General features: G+C 41.6%; 1 protein-coding gene across 1 annotated transcript in view; it reads right to left on the bottom strand.

Annotated features, from left to right (window-relative positions):
* Positions 1-1,389: 1,389 nt before the first annotated feature.
* Positions 1,390-12,177, bottom strand: part of LOC115106926 (myoD family inhibitor domain-containing protein) — a 28,823-nt gene continuing 18,035 nt past the window's right edge. Inside the window, exons 4-5 of the mRNA XM_029630138.2 lie at positions 10,275-10,568; positions 1,390-5,754 (exon numbers count right to left, since the gene is read on the bottom strand). Of these exons, the coding sequence (XP_029485998.1) occupies positions 5,504-5,754; positions 10,275-10,568 (545 nt within the window). The 3' untranslated portion in view covers positions 1,390-5,503. The remainder of the gene's footprint in view (positions 5,755-10,274; positions 10,569-12,177) is intronic.

Genomic DNA, 12,177 nt, shown 5'->3' with positions numbered 1-12,177 from the left:
TCCACATTGTTACAATTTAATCCATTTTTTGAATAACGCTGTATTTTTTTCCTCAATCTACACAATGACAAAAAAAAAAAAATGTTGCTTTAAGGACAAAATTTAACATAATATTTACCTAAGTATTCAGACCCTTTACTCAGTACTTTGTTGAAGCACATTTGGCAGCGATTACAGCCTCGAGTCTTCTTGGGTATGACGCTACAAGCTTGGTACACCTATATTTTGGGATTTTCCCATTCTTCTCTGCAGATCCTCTCAAGCTCTGTCAGGTTGGATGGGTAGCGTCTAACCAGCCCCATAGCATGATGATGCCACAACCATGCTTCACGGTAGGGATGGTGCCAGGTTCCCTCCAGATGTGATGCTTGGCATTCAGGCCAAAGAGTTCAATCTTAGTTTCATCAAACCAGAGAACCTTGTTTCTCATGGTCCGAGAGTCCTTTAGGTGCCTTTTGGCAAACTCCATGTAGGTTGTCATGTGTCTTTTATTGAGGCTTCCTTCTGGCTACTATACCATGATTACCTAATTGGTGGAGTGTTGCAGATATGGTTGTTCTTCTGGAAGGTTCACCCATCTCCACAGAGGAACTCTGGAGCTCTGTCAGTGACCATCGGGATCTTGGTCGCCTCCCTGACCAAGGGCCTTCTCCCCCGATTGCTCAGTTTGGCCAGGCGGTCAGCTCTAGAAAGAGTCTTGGTCGTTCCAAACTTATTCTATTTAATAATGGAGGCCAACATAGTCTTGGGGACCTTCAATGCTGCAGACGTTTTTTGGTACGCTTCCCCAGATCTGTGCCTTGACACAATCCTGTCTCGGAGCTCTACGGACAATTCCTTCGACCTCGTGGCTTGGTTTTTGCTCTGATATGCACTGTCAACTGTGGGACCGTATACAGACCGGTGTGTGCCCTTCCAAATCATGTCCAACCAATTGAATTGACCATTGGTGATGTAGAAAAATCAAGGATGATAAATGAAAACAGGATGCACCTGAGCTCAATTGTGTCTTAGAGTAAATAACGTATCGTTTAAAAAGAAAAAAGGTTATACATTTGTAAAAATCTAAACAAATCTGTTTTTGCTTCGTCTTTGTGGTATTGTGTGTAGATTGATGAGGAAAAACATTATCCATTTTAGAATAAGGCTGTAATGTAACAAAGTGAAAAAAAAGTGAAGGTGTCTGAATACCTTCCAAATGCACTTCATGTGCTTTAGCCATGTGTTCATCCTGTTAATCTCATGCCAAAGCTAGGTACGGCATGACAAGAGTGACAAAACAGTTGGCTAAAGTGCCAACAGATCTGCTTCCATGCCAGGAAAGTGTTACACAACGGCTCATAGCAACTCTGAAGACAAGTAATAAAAGTACATTTACAACATTCATACTTATTTTTAAGTGTTTTATTATTTCAGACATGATTCTGAATTCATGTATAACAGCCTACAAAGTGTGTTGTATGCTAAATGCAGTGAAAAGAGGTCTTCTAGAAGATAGAAACGGTGAAGACGGTACAGTATATCACATACACATCAACTCATGGACAGAATATAAAAACATACGAGTTTGAAAAAAAAAAGATAAATACATGTAAATACTATGTCTTCACATTATCTATAGTGTTGTTCCTGTTAATAGGCCTGCATATCCAGAGGAAGACTGTGGTTAGTTTGTCATACGAACGTTAAGAGGTCTGCGGCTTCGTTTCATACAGAGTGCGACGGAACGCTATCGGCTGCGGAGGTGTCCTTCCAACTCCTTTAAACATAATAACAATCCACCATTAGAGAAGCAAGCCTAAGATTTGACAGCACATTATCTTTTGATGGTGTGAAGAGGAGGAACATTACCATTTAGAATAGCTACACACTAATGAGTCCCCGTTTTAAGTATCACTAAAACAAGATCAAAGCAAATCTTTTCTTCGAGGCCGAGGGAAATGATTCACCACAAACTCAACTTGATACACAGAATTAAGACGAGAAAAAAAATCTGCTGGGGAAAAAAAAAAAATGTTGCGCATTAGTTTAGGATTCTCTTCTCCTCCGACTGACAGTCAAGAATATTCCCTTATTGTGTTGCGAGTCATTCACTTGTAATCCAAAAGCCGCTTATGGCAAACAGGGTCAGCCATGTCATAATTCCTTATCACTTTCTGTTTCTAAAGAGTGCAGTTGAAGTGGTAATACTGGAGGCAGTATCCCAAATACATGCCAAAATAACATCACAGAAGTAACCGTCGTACCGTACAGTATGTAATCAAAGTGGAGTGTAAGACTGAGCAAATAATTGGTCGTGGTCAATGTAAAAACATTGTTTCCTACAATATGAAAATGTTGTGCAATTCACCAGTCGGACAAATTTCTTAGCCCTTGTATATTCCAGGTAGCCAGTATTTCCAATGTATATCCAGTATATTCCCGTCTTGAAAGATCGACAGGTGAAAACCATGGTGAGAGTCTTCAGGATAGACTAAAACCATTATTTCCAACAATATGGCTTTAACATTGCGTAAGGGCACACGCTACAGCATAACTCAAATGTTAATTAAAGCATTAGTTATATCAGGCCAACAATCAGGAACAATCTGACAAGATTAATACTACGCATATCTGGAGTGAACTGCTGACGGTAGGCCTAAATCAAAATCTCCTCTGATCTAATAACAGCAATGGCAGCATACTCCAAAGCCTGACAACCCAGATGTCCTTTAACTCAATGTTAACCCTGTAGTTAACCCTGCCTGTGATCCATCACTCCTTCTCAAAGAGATTTGTTGACACAGGAGGTAGATATTTTGCTATTAGACTACATAGCATAAATGGTATCGTAACATCTGTCAAAAGACACTGGGATGGGACAACTAACAAGCGAAGGAGATTTTAGTTCTAGGTTTCCGAGATTAGCATTGGTTATACGTAATGGAGCTTCATTTGTAAGTAATTCAAGCACACTTGAACCCGAAAGACAACTAAAATGTGTCCTACAAAGCATGTACATTTACATCATTTAAATGGAACAGAACAAAAAGTGATTAAATACATTATTAACAGAAAAGGTATACATTAATCTCCCGGATTTAGTGCTGATCTTCAAACTTTCTTTACATGAAGCTTTTCAATATGTATAGGTTTTGCAAACTACAGTAGATATGGACTAGAACTACGGCTGTTCTGATCGGTTGACGCATATTGTTCATGAATGTGTGTCATGAAGGTGTATTAATATGAGTAGGAAAAACACATCCCAGAAACATCAACATTATTACAGTGTCATACAGTACTGACTAAACACTAGAGGTCGACCGATTAATCGGAATGGCCGATTAATTAGGGCCGATTTCAAGTTTTCATAACAATCGGAAATCTGTATTTTTGGACGAACGATTTTGCAGATTTATTATTATTTTTTACACCTTTATTTAACTAGGCAAGTCAGTTAAGAACACATTCTTATTTTCAATGACTGCCTAGGAACGGTGGGTTAACTGCCTTGTTCAGGGGCAGAACGACAGATTCAATCTTGCAACCTTACAGTTAACTAGTCCAACGCCTGCCTCATGAGGAGCCTGCCTGTTATGCGAATGCAGTAAGAAGCCAGGGTAAGTTGCTAGCTAGCATTAAACTTATCTTATAAGAAACAATCAATCATAATCACTAGTTATAACTACACATGGTTGATGATATTACTAGTTTATCTAGCGTGTCCTGAGTTGCATATAATCGATGCGGTGCGCATTCGCGAAAAAGGACTGTCGTTGCTCCAACGTGTACCTAACCATAAACATCAATGCCTTTCTTAAAATCAATACACAGAAGTATATATTTTTAAACCTGCATATTTAGCTAAAATAAATCCAGGTTAGCAGGCAATATTAACCAGGTGAAATTGTGTCACTTCTCTCGCGTTCATTGCACGCAGAGTCAGGGTATATGCAACAGTTTGGGCCGCCTGGTTCATTGCAAAGTAATTTGCCAGAGTTTTACGTAATTATGACATAACATTGAAGGTTGTGCAATGTAACAGTAATATTTAGACTTAGGGATGCCACCCGTTCGATAAAATACGGAATAGTTCCGTATTTCACTGAAAGAATAAATGTTGTTTTCGAAATGATAGTTTCCGGATTCGACCATATTAATGACCTAAGGCTCGTATTTCTGTGTGTTATTATGTTATAATTAAGTCTATGATTTGATAGAGCAGTCTGACTGAGCGATGGCAGGCACCAGCAGGCTCGTAAGCATTCATTCAAACAGCACTTTTGTGCGTTTTGCCAGCAGCTCTTTACTGTGCTTCAAGCATTGCACTGTTTATGGCTGGTGAGATTAGGCTGGTGTAACCAATGTGAAATGGCTAACTAGTAAGCGGGGTGCGCGCAAATAGCGTTTCAAACGTCACTCGCTCTGAGACTTGGAGTAGTTGTTCCCCTTGCCCTGCATGGGTAACGCTGCTTCGAGGAAGGCTGTTGTCGATGTGTTCCTGGTTCGAGCCCAGGTAGGAGCGAGGAGAGGGACGGAAGCTATACTGTTACATTGGCAATACTAAAGTGCCTATAAGAATATCCATTAGTCAAAGGTATATGAAATACAAATCGTATAGAGAGAAATAGTCCTATAATTCCTATAATAACTACAACCTAAAACTTCTTAACTGGTAATATTGAAGACTCATGTTAAAAGGAACCACCAGCTTTCATATGTTCTCATGTTCTGAGCAAGGAACTTAAACGTTAGCTTTCTTACATGGCACATATTGCACTTTTACTTTCTTTTCCAACACTTTGTTTTTGCATTATTTAAACCAAATTGAACATGTTTCATTATTTATTTGAGGCTAAATTGATTTTTATTGATGTATTATATTAAGTTAAAATAAGTGTTCATTCAGTATTGTTGTAATTGTCATTATTACAAATAAATAAAAATTGGCCGATTAATCGGTATCGGCTTTTTTGGTCCTCCAATAATCGGTATCAGTATTGAAAAATCATAATCGGTCAACCTCTACTAAACACACTAAAAGGCTGCTAAATATCAAAGTAAAATATGTATTCCTTTGATTTTGCGTCAGGAATTGACAGTTTGGTCGAAAAAAGAAGAACACTTTTAAAGGCAAATATGTCAGTCGGATAGGATTCCTGAAATGATAGAGATCTTCCTATCCAATAAGGCATCTAAAGTAATACTGTTTAAAGAGCTGATTAACATATTTGTCAACAGTAAACACACTTTGGTTAATTAAAACAACATGTTTATACTTGTGGTATGTAACAAAAGCATTTCTAAACTATTTTTGGCCCCTGCTTGGCCATGTTGGCAGAGAGGCCCAGTGTAGATTAACAGATGTCTCTGTGTAGGCTTATATCGAAGGCACGCACTTGTACACACGCACATATGCTAACTCACACACACTTTCCCCCACTCCCTCCCTCTGCTGGAGTGTAAAGTACAGGTTACAGTAGCAATACGGCCATCATTCCCAATCCCATCATGGCCCTTCCTATGTGGGGAAGCAGATGCCGCAGCACTCCATGCAGATCTCCAGGCAGTCGGAGGACTCGCAGCAGGCGTCCATGATGCCACAGTCCATGTCGTCGCAGGGGCAGTTGCAGTCGTCTCCCATGTCCTCTGCGCAGCAGCAGCAGCAGACCTCCGACGTGCAGGTGCCACAGCTAGCCTGGGCCACCACCATGTTGCACAGGGTCAGGAACTCACAGAACAGGCAGGCCAGGATGCAGTGGACACAGCAGTCTGGGTCCAACACACACCATGTCCATAGAGACGGGTGGAGGATGATGAAAAAGGATGAAGGATGCATGAAAAAAAAACACAGAAAACATTATCAAATACAAAGAAAACAAACAGAAAACAAGAAATAAAGCCTATTAAAAGCCAGTGGGAAAAATCTGATTAAAACCCCTGCCTGGAACAGAGCGAGTTAATCCCTGGGTCCTTTGTAATCAGAAGCCTTGAGCAGGGCTCAGGCAGTTATACAGTCACAAATCAGACTGGCCAATTACTCAGACACATACAGTATGATAATGTCCTAACAGTAAATAGGGCAAGATAAGAATATCACTATTAACTGACAAAATAATTTGCAAAATAGACAAAACCACAGATTGAAATGGAACAACGGTAGAATAGTCAATAGTAGAATATTGTCTCTATGGATGAAACTGTGTCCATGACTGGGTGTGTGTGTGTGTGTGTGTGTGTGTGTGTGTGTGCGCGCGTGCATTCAGGTGCATAAGAGAGTGTAAACTGAGTAGAAGGTGCAGACTAAGCAGGGAGGAGGAAGGAGGGCCAAATGGAATCAGGGAAAATTCCAAAAGGGACTGAATTCCACTTTTGAGTTTTGATTAGCAGCTTTCTAAATAATTGGGGCATTATCATGCAAATGCAGACATGATTACGTAAAGCTGATTAGCAAAGTCCAAACTCTTCTCCCTGGCAAATTGTTGTGCCAATGCTGCCGTTTTCCTCATCACTGATTAACATTCAACCTCTTCTTCGACCTTTTACGTGGCTGGGGAGCACGACGCCAAATCACTGTTGTCTTCCAATGAACGGATGGAAAGCCCCTCTGCTTCACCAATGAGACAGCTGTCGTTTTATTTTATGGAATTTATTCCTCCGGTTTTTGTTCAGAATGTAAGTGATGTCATGCACTAATGGCCGTTACATGAAAATCAGGTGGTACACAGTAGAAACCAAAAAAATTGACGGACAACAGATTTAGACAAAACGATAAGCAAAGAACATGTAGACATTTTTAAAAATCAAAGCACATGCAAGCATTTTAAACAATGTTAGTTGAAATGAATAAACAGCTTTGTACTAAGTCCTGTGTCCTACGTCACAGATCTCCTCTGCCGGGCTGTTTTCTGTACCATGCAAGGAGCTGAGACGGCTCTCCCAGCAGAGCCAGCCCAGCAGAGCTTTGGAGCGGCAAGATATGGATTATGGATGCAGAAAAATGCCAGTACAAACAGAGTGCATTTTCAGAACTTTCATCAGACCATCCTCAGCCTGTCAGAAAGACAGGGCTCCTTTCTGACTGGGTTTGAGGAAGAGAATGAAGGAGAAGGAAAAGAGGAGAGGATGGGACGGGCTGAGGAATGCTGAATGCTCATGTTTGAGGAATCAAAGTTTGTTTTTTTCCCCCTGTTCCCTCACACAGGCAAAGCTTGACCAGTGGCGCTGTATCAGATACAAACCAGATAGAATGCCAACATGGAACGATATGATTGTGTTCCCAAAGATGTTTGAACGCAGCTAAATCATAGGCAAACTACAACGGCGACACTTTCGAAGAAACGCTTCATTTGTCAGCATTTGAAACGATGGCATTAAGTTACTGAAAAATCATGAATTCATGATACTGTGCCTATACATATTGTGCACCGTATTCTAGAACTGAAAGCGCTTGTGTACTACTGGAGAAAGTGGAATGAGCAGAACTTTGCCAATGTCAAATGATGAAACCTCAAAGCCTCTCAAACCTTGAAAGACGCCTGGCAATAATTAAGCTAGTACCAGAACAGTACACGGTTCTGATACAAAATGATCTAAATACTGGCCATAGCGTCAAGCAGTTAGGGCATCTTAGTTAGCTATTCACTTGGATGTATGATTCAACAGCAGCGATTAGTGAAAACCCTTACAGAAGGGGGCGAGGGGGGCTGGGTCATGTACACAAGAACGCCAGACATCTCTCCTACCACAAAGAAAAATACGGCGGAAATTGACACCGCCTCAGCGAGAGATCGTTCATGTTTAATGTCAGGCCGCGGCGAAGATGCCCAGATTCTGGAGGGCCAAAAACAGCGGCGAGCGCATCAGAGGAAATTGTTTGAGACATCTGGAGAAAGAAAAAAACTCCAAAGGCTCACATCAAAAAGAGGAGCAGCATGACATAAAACAAGCTGGAATGGGTGCACACCATCGAGCCAAAACGAAAACATTCAAAATGAAGAGAGACTGTTGGATGGAGGGCCAGGATACTGCCTAGCTGCCTGCCAAAAGCACAGGGAGGGAGAGAGGGAGGGTGAGGGAGAGCGATTGAGAGGAGAGGCCCACCCCTATGCAGTAGCCTTTACAGTGCAAGTCCATAACGCATGAATGAGGGTCAAACTTGTGGCTATGGGGAATATACACACAAACCAAGGTGTGACGACAGAGCATGCAGACTACAGAGCAAAGAAAGCATTCCAAATCAGTCACCACAAAGCCCTTAAAAAGTATTGAAGGAGCTCAAATCATAATTGATTAAAAAATTAAAAAAATTACACAAAAAAAGGCCCCAACCGACCCCCAGCCTGACTAAAAGACGAGTGGTAAACAACTCTTCAGTCAGTAGGAAATACAGAACTTATCACAGCTTTATTTCAGTGCTAGAGATCATGTGCCAAGAATGCTCTGTTGTAGAATCCCCTGAGCTAGGTCCTCTTCCAGAGGAGCTGTTTGGTAGCTCATTTCACAGGCAAACAGATTATGGTAATCCATGTAAACATTAAAACACAACAGCTTGCTGTTTTCCGCCGGGAAATAAATACTTGAGTGTGAACATATTGACTTTAGAAAACACAAGTCGGGAAAATAAGCAACACAAAAGCTGTAATGAGACAGACTTATTGAACTGTTGCTGCTATTTGAGTTTGCCAATTAAGACGTGGAAGAAAACATGACACCGGTGGAATACATCATTGGAGAATATTTAACTTGTATCATACCTTATATTTATAGGGAACTCTATCACTTGTTAGTCTTAGCCCTACCGCCAATCTGCTGCATATTTCAAATAGCGTAACCTTGGTGAAGACAATCTCAAATTCCCCAATCCATATAAAAAACACACAGTGAGCTCCAACAGTACTTTGTTTTGGCTCTGTACTCCAGCACTTTGGATTTGAAATTACACAATGACTATGAGGTTAAAGTGTTGTTAAGCTGTCATTTGAGGGTGTCATTCAGGACTACCCATAATCATGGTAGCATCCACATGAATGAAGGTGTGTTTAGTAACATATTCTACTCTTATTTGCAATCAAAGTGACTCCAGAAGGACAACACATTATTTACCATTAATTTCTATTGGGCACAAAATCATCTGAAAACACAACCAAAACAAACAGCAAATGCATCCAACAAGTCTGTAAGAGTCACAAGCTTGATGTAATCATTCTGAGCTATGAATATAGGACCAAATAATACACTTTTGACTACTTGCACACACATAAGTGAATTTTGTCCCAATACCTTCGGTCTACTAAAATGTGAGGACTATGTACAATAAGTGCTGTAATTTCTAAACGGTTCACCCGATATGGACGAAAATACACACAAATTAAAGCTGGTAGTGTGCAGTTTAACCTCAGTCATTGTATCATTTCAAATCCAAAGTGCTGGAGTACAGAGCTAACATAAAAAAAGTCACTGTCCCAATACTTTTGGAACTCACTGTATCACACTTCCTATCATCCAATCTTATTTTTACTCCCTCTTCCTCTATAAGACAAAGTAAAAGACAAAGTGAGAGGAGTCCGAGACGAGGTGATGATAAGCAGGGAGCAGCAGGCAGGTTAGATAATGGATAGCAGATAGCAGACAGCTGTTACAAGATAAAAAAGAGGATGTGTGCGTGTGTAACTCCCAGACAGACAGAGCCACTGTTAATGAGGAGCCACAGTGGGGCTGGAGACTGGAGGACAGACATGAGCCCATGCAGAGGGAGGAAGGTATGAAAGGAGGGATGACACTTCGCAGGCAACCTGGGCGGCTCAGCCTCATTAGCGGGTCACACCTTACTGACCATTAGTCATTCAGAACACCAATCACCTTCATTACACTCACCTCCGCACAACACCAGAGAAAATGATGGTTCCTCCTGAATTCTAAAATCCATCCTTTCGGTTGTTGTTGAGTAAAATAAAGCCATAGGAAGCAGGCCTTGACCAAATGAAAGTGTACTTTCATCATTAAAATAAGACAACCGACAGAATCTGTCCATTTTTGACTGTCTATTCTGTCCCCTCCACAAATAGCATTTTAAATGGTGGAAGACCTGCCCTAAAGGTGTTGATGAAGTGCTAGGGGAAAGTCAAGCCAAGCAGATGAAGGATGTGTGTGTTCATTGTGTGATTATTAGTGTGTGAGTGACTCTAATGACCTTAAGTTGGAGCACAGTACTTACCTCCTAGTGAGAGAGTGTGTTCTATATAAGACAGAGTATGTGTGTGTACAGTCGGCGCCCAGTACTTATAACTCACCCTCTGGTAATGTCCCAGGCTTGTGGGATCCGGTGGAGCTTCCCTTACTCTGTCTGCTGCTGTCGCTGTTGACCGACAGGCTGGAACGAAGCTGGCTCTGCATCTTCTGGGAGACGCCGGGCGATGGATGCTGCTCCACCCCACAGGTACATTGCCGGCGAATTCCATTGCCGTTACTCAGGCCGGTGGAGGATTGGTGGTCATTTTGACTGCTGGCAGAAGCAGTTTCTTCCCCTCCCTCGTCGGGCTCTCCCTGCGCAGAGGTGGTTGGCTGGGGCAGCGGCTGAGGTTGAGCTGAATGGGAAAAGTTTTTTTTTTAATGTCACACTCCTCTCTTTTCAGTTAGTGAGGACTTACTGTGCTTTCAGCATGTTTGACAGAGAACATGGCATTTATTCTCTACTCAGGTTATATAGAGAAGGATGTTTAGAAGGTTCAAGGTACTGCGTGTCTTTGTTATGTGCTCATGACAAGTACCAAATAAGTCACTTAAGGTTACTTTTTTTTGTAACCCTCTAGATTTCTCGTTTTGATCTTTTCATGCCACCAGAACAGATATGGGAATCCCGAGGCTAAACCTTCAACAACTGTCCTTTTCTTGTACTGTCATCGTGGAGCCTTAACAAATAAAAGAGCACAGAAGAGGATGCAACCTTCACCACAGCCAAATGATCACACAGTACAGTATCCCTGTAGGTGAACAGTGATTGAACAAGCGTTTTCTTGGAGAAGCACCCAGGTGAGTTAAGACGGAGAGAGAGAGAGAGAGAGAGAGAGAGAGAGAGAGAGACTGATCATGCATTCCTGCCTCTGCTACAGTAGAGTAGTGATTTCCCTTCCCCTTTCGCAAAGCTCTGGCTCTTCACACTCTTACAGTCGCTCCACGTGTGACAGGTAGCAGCCAGCCATGAAGAGTCAACCCCCGAACAAATGAACGTCGGGCCATCTGATAAAATAAAGGGAGCGGTGACATTTCCAGGGGAAGAGACTCCTGCACCTCCAGCTCTACAGGGAGCTAGCTAGCTCCTGCATTTTACGTCCCATCTGCATCACAAAGGAGAGACAAGTAGCAGCACGGTGACTTATTGATCTCCGTTGAATTATTCAGCTCTTTAGGGTTTCTCCCCCTTTCTTTTTCACAACCTCTGCATTTTTAGGGTGCGAGTGCTGTGCAAGAGGCAGCCCATACAGCAATACAACACTCACAGGGGAACTTTGTTGACGACAGCCACACGATGTAGTGTTGATTTGCAGAGTGCTACTACTGTACCTGAACTTTCCCTAGTTCAAGTGGATGCACCAAACAGCGATCTGAAAATGCCCATTCTTTCGTTCCTTTCTGCTCACCAACTAGTACAAATTGTTAACAAGAGAAATGAAAATTGAGCTCTAGCCAAACTTTATTTTTTTTTACAACACTCAGCACCCGGGGGGAGACTTCTCTGACGAGAATGTAGATGCAAAACAATGCAATTAAAGAGAGACACTGCTTTGTCTCCTCGTACAGTGGTCCGCATGCTGCCTCTATAAACAAATAAGACTTTTGGGATCAAGTTTCAATGCAAATTGAATTAGCACAAAGGAGAATTCATTATGCTCTGGTTTAAACCCAGGTTGATGGATTTGACAGCTTTTTTATGTGACATTGTTAGTAAACTACGGTGGCTAAAAAGGAGATTCAACAATTGCTTGTTGTTTTCTTTCACCATATCCACATGTAACTTGTGTGATATCAATTTTGTTATTCTATAGTGAACATCAACAATCTATTCTGTGATAAAGCACATTTTGTAACAGTGGAATTCAGAATCGGCAACAAACACACCATAATATAAACGAGTACAAAAGTTATCTTAAGCTTGCCACCCAAGTTGAGCAGCGGTCTAAGGCCCTGCGTCGCGTC

This window comes from Oncorhynchus nerka, linkage group LG23, assembly GCF_034236695.1.
Source record: "Oncorhynchus nerka isolate Pitt River linkage group LG23, Oner_Uvic_2.0, whole genome shotgun sequence".
NCBI lineage: Eukaryota > Metazoa > Chordata > Actinopteri > Salmoniformes > Salmonidae > Oncorhynchus > Oncorhynchus nerka.
The sequence above is the reverse complement of the archived record's forward strand: the minus strand, read 5'-3'. Positions and strand labels throughout refer to the sequence as shown.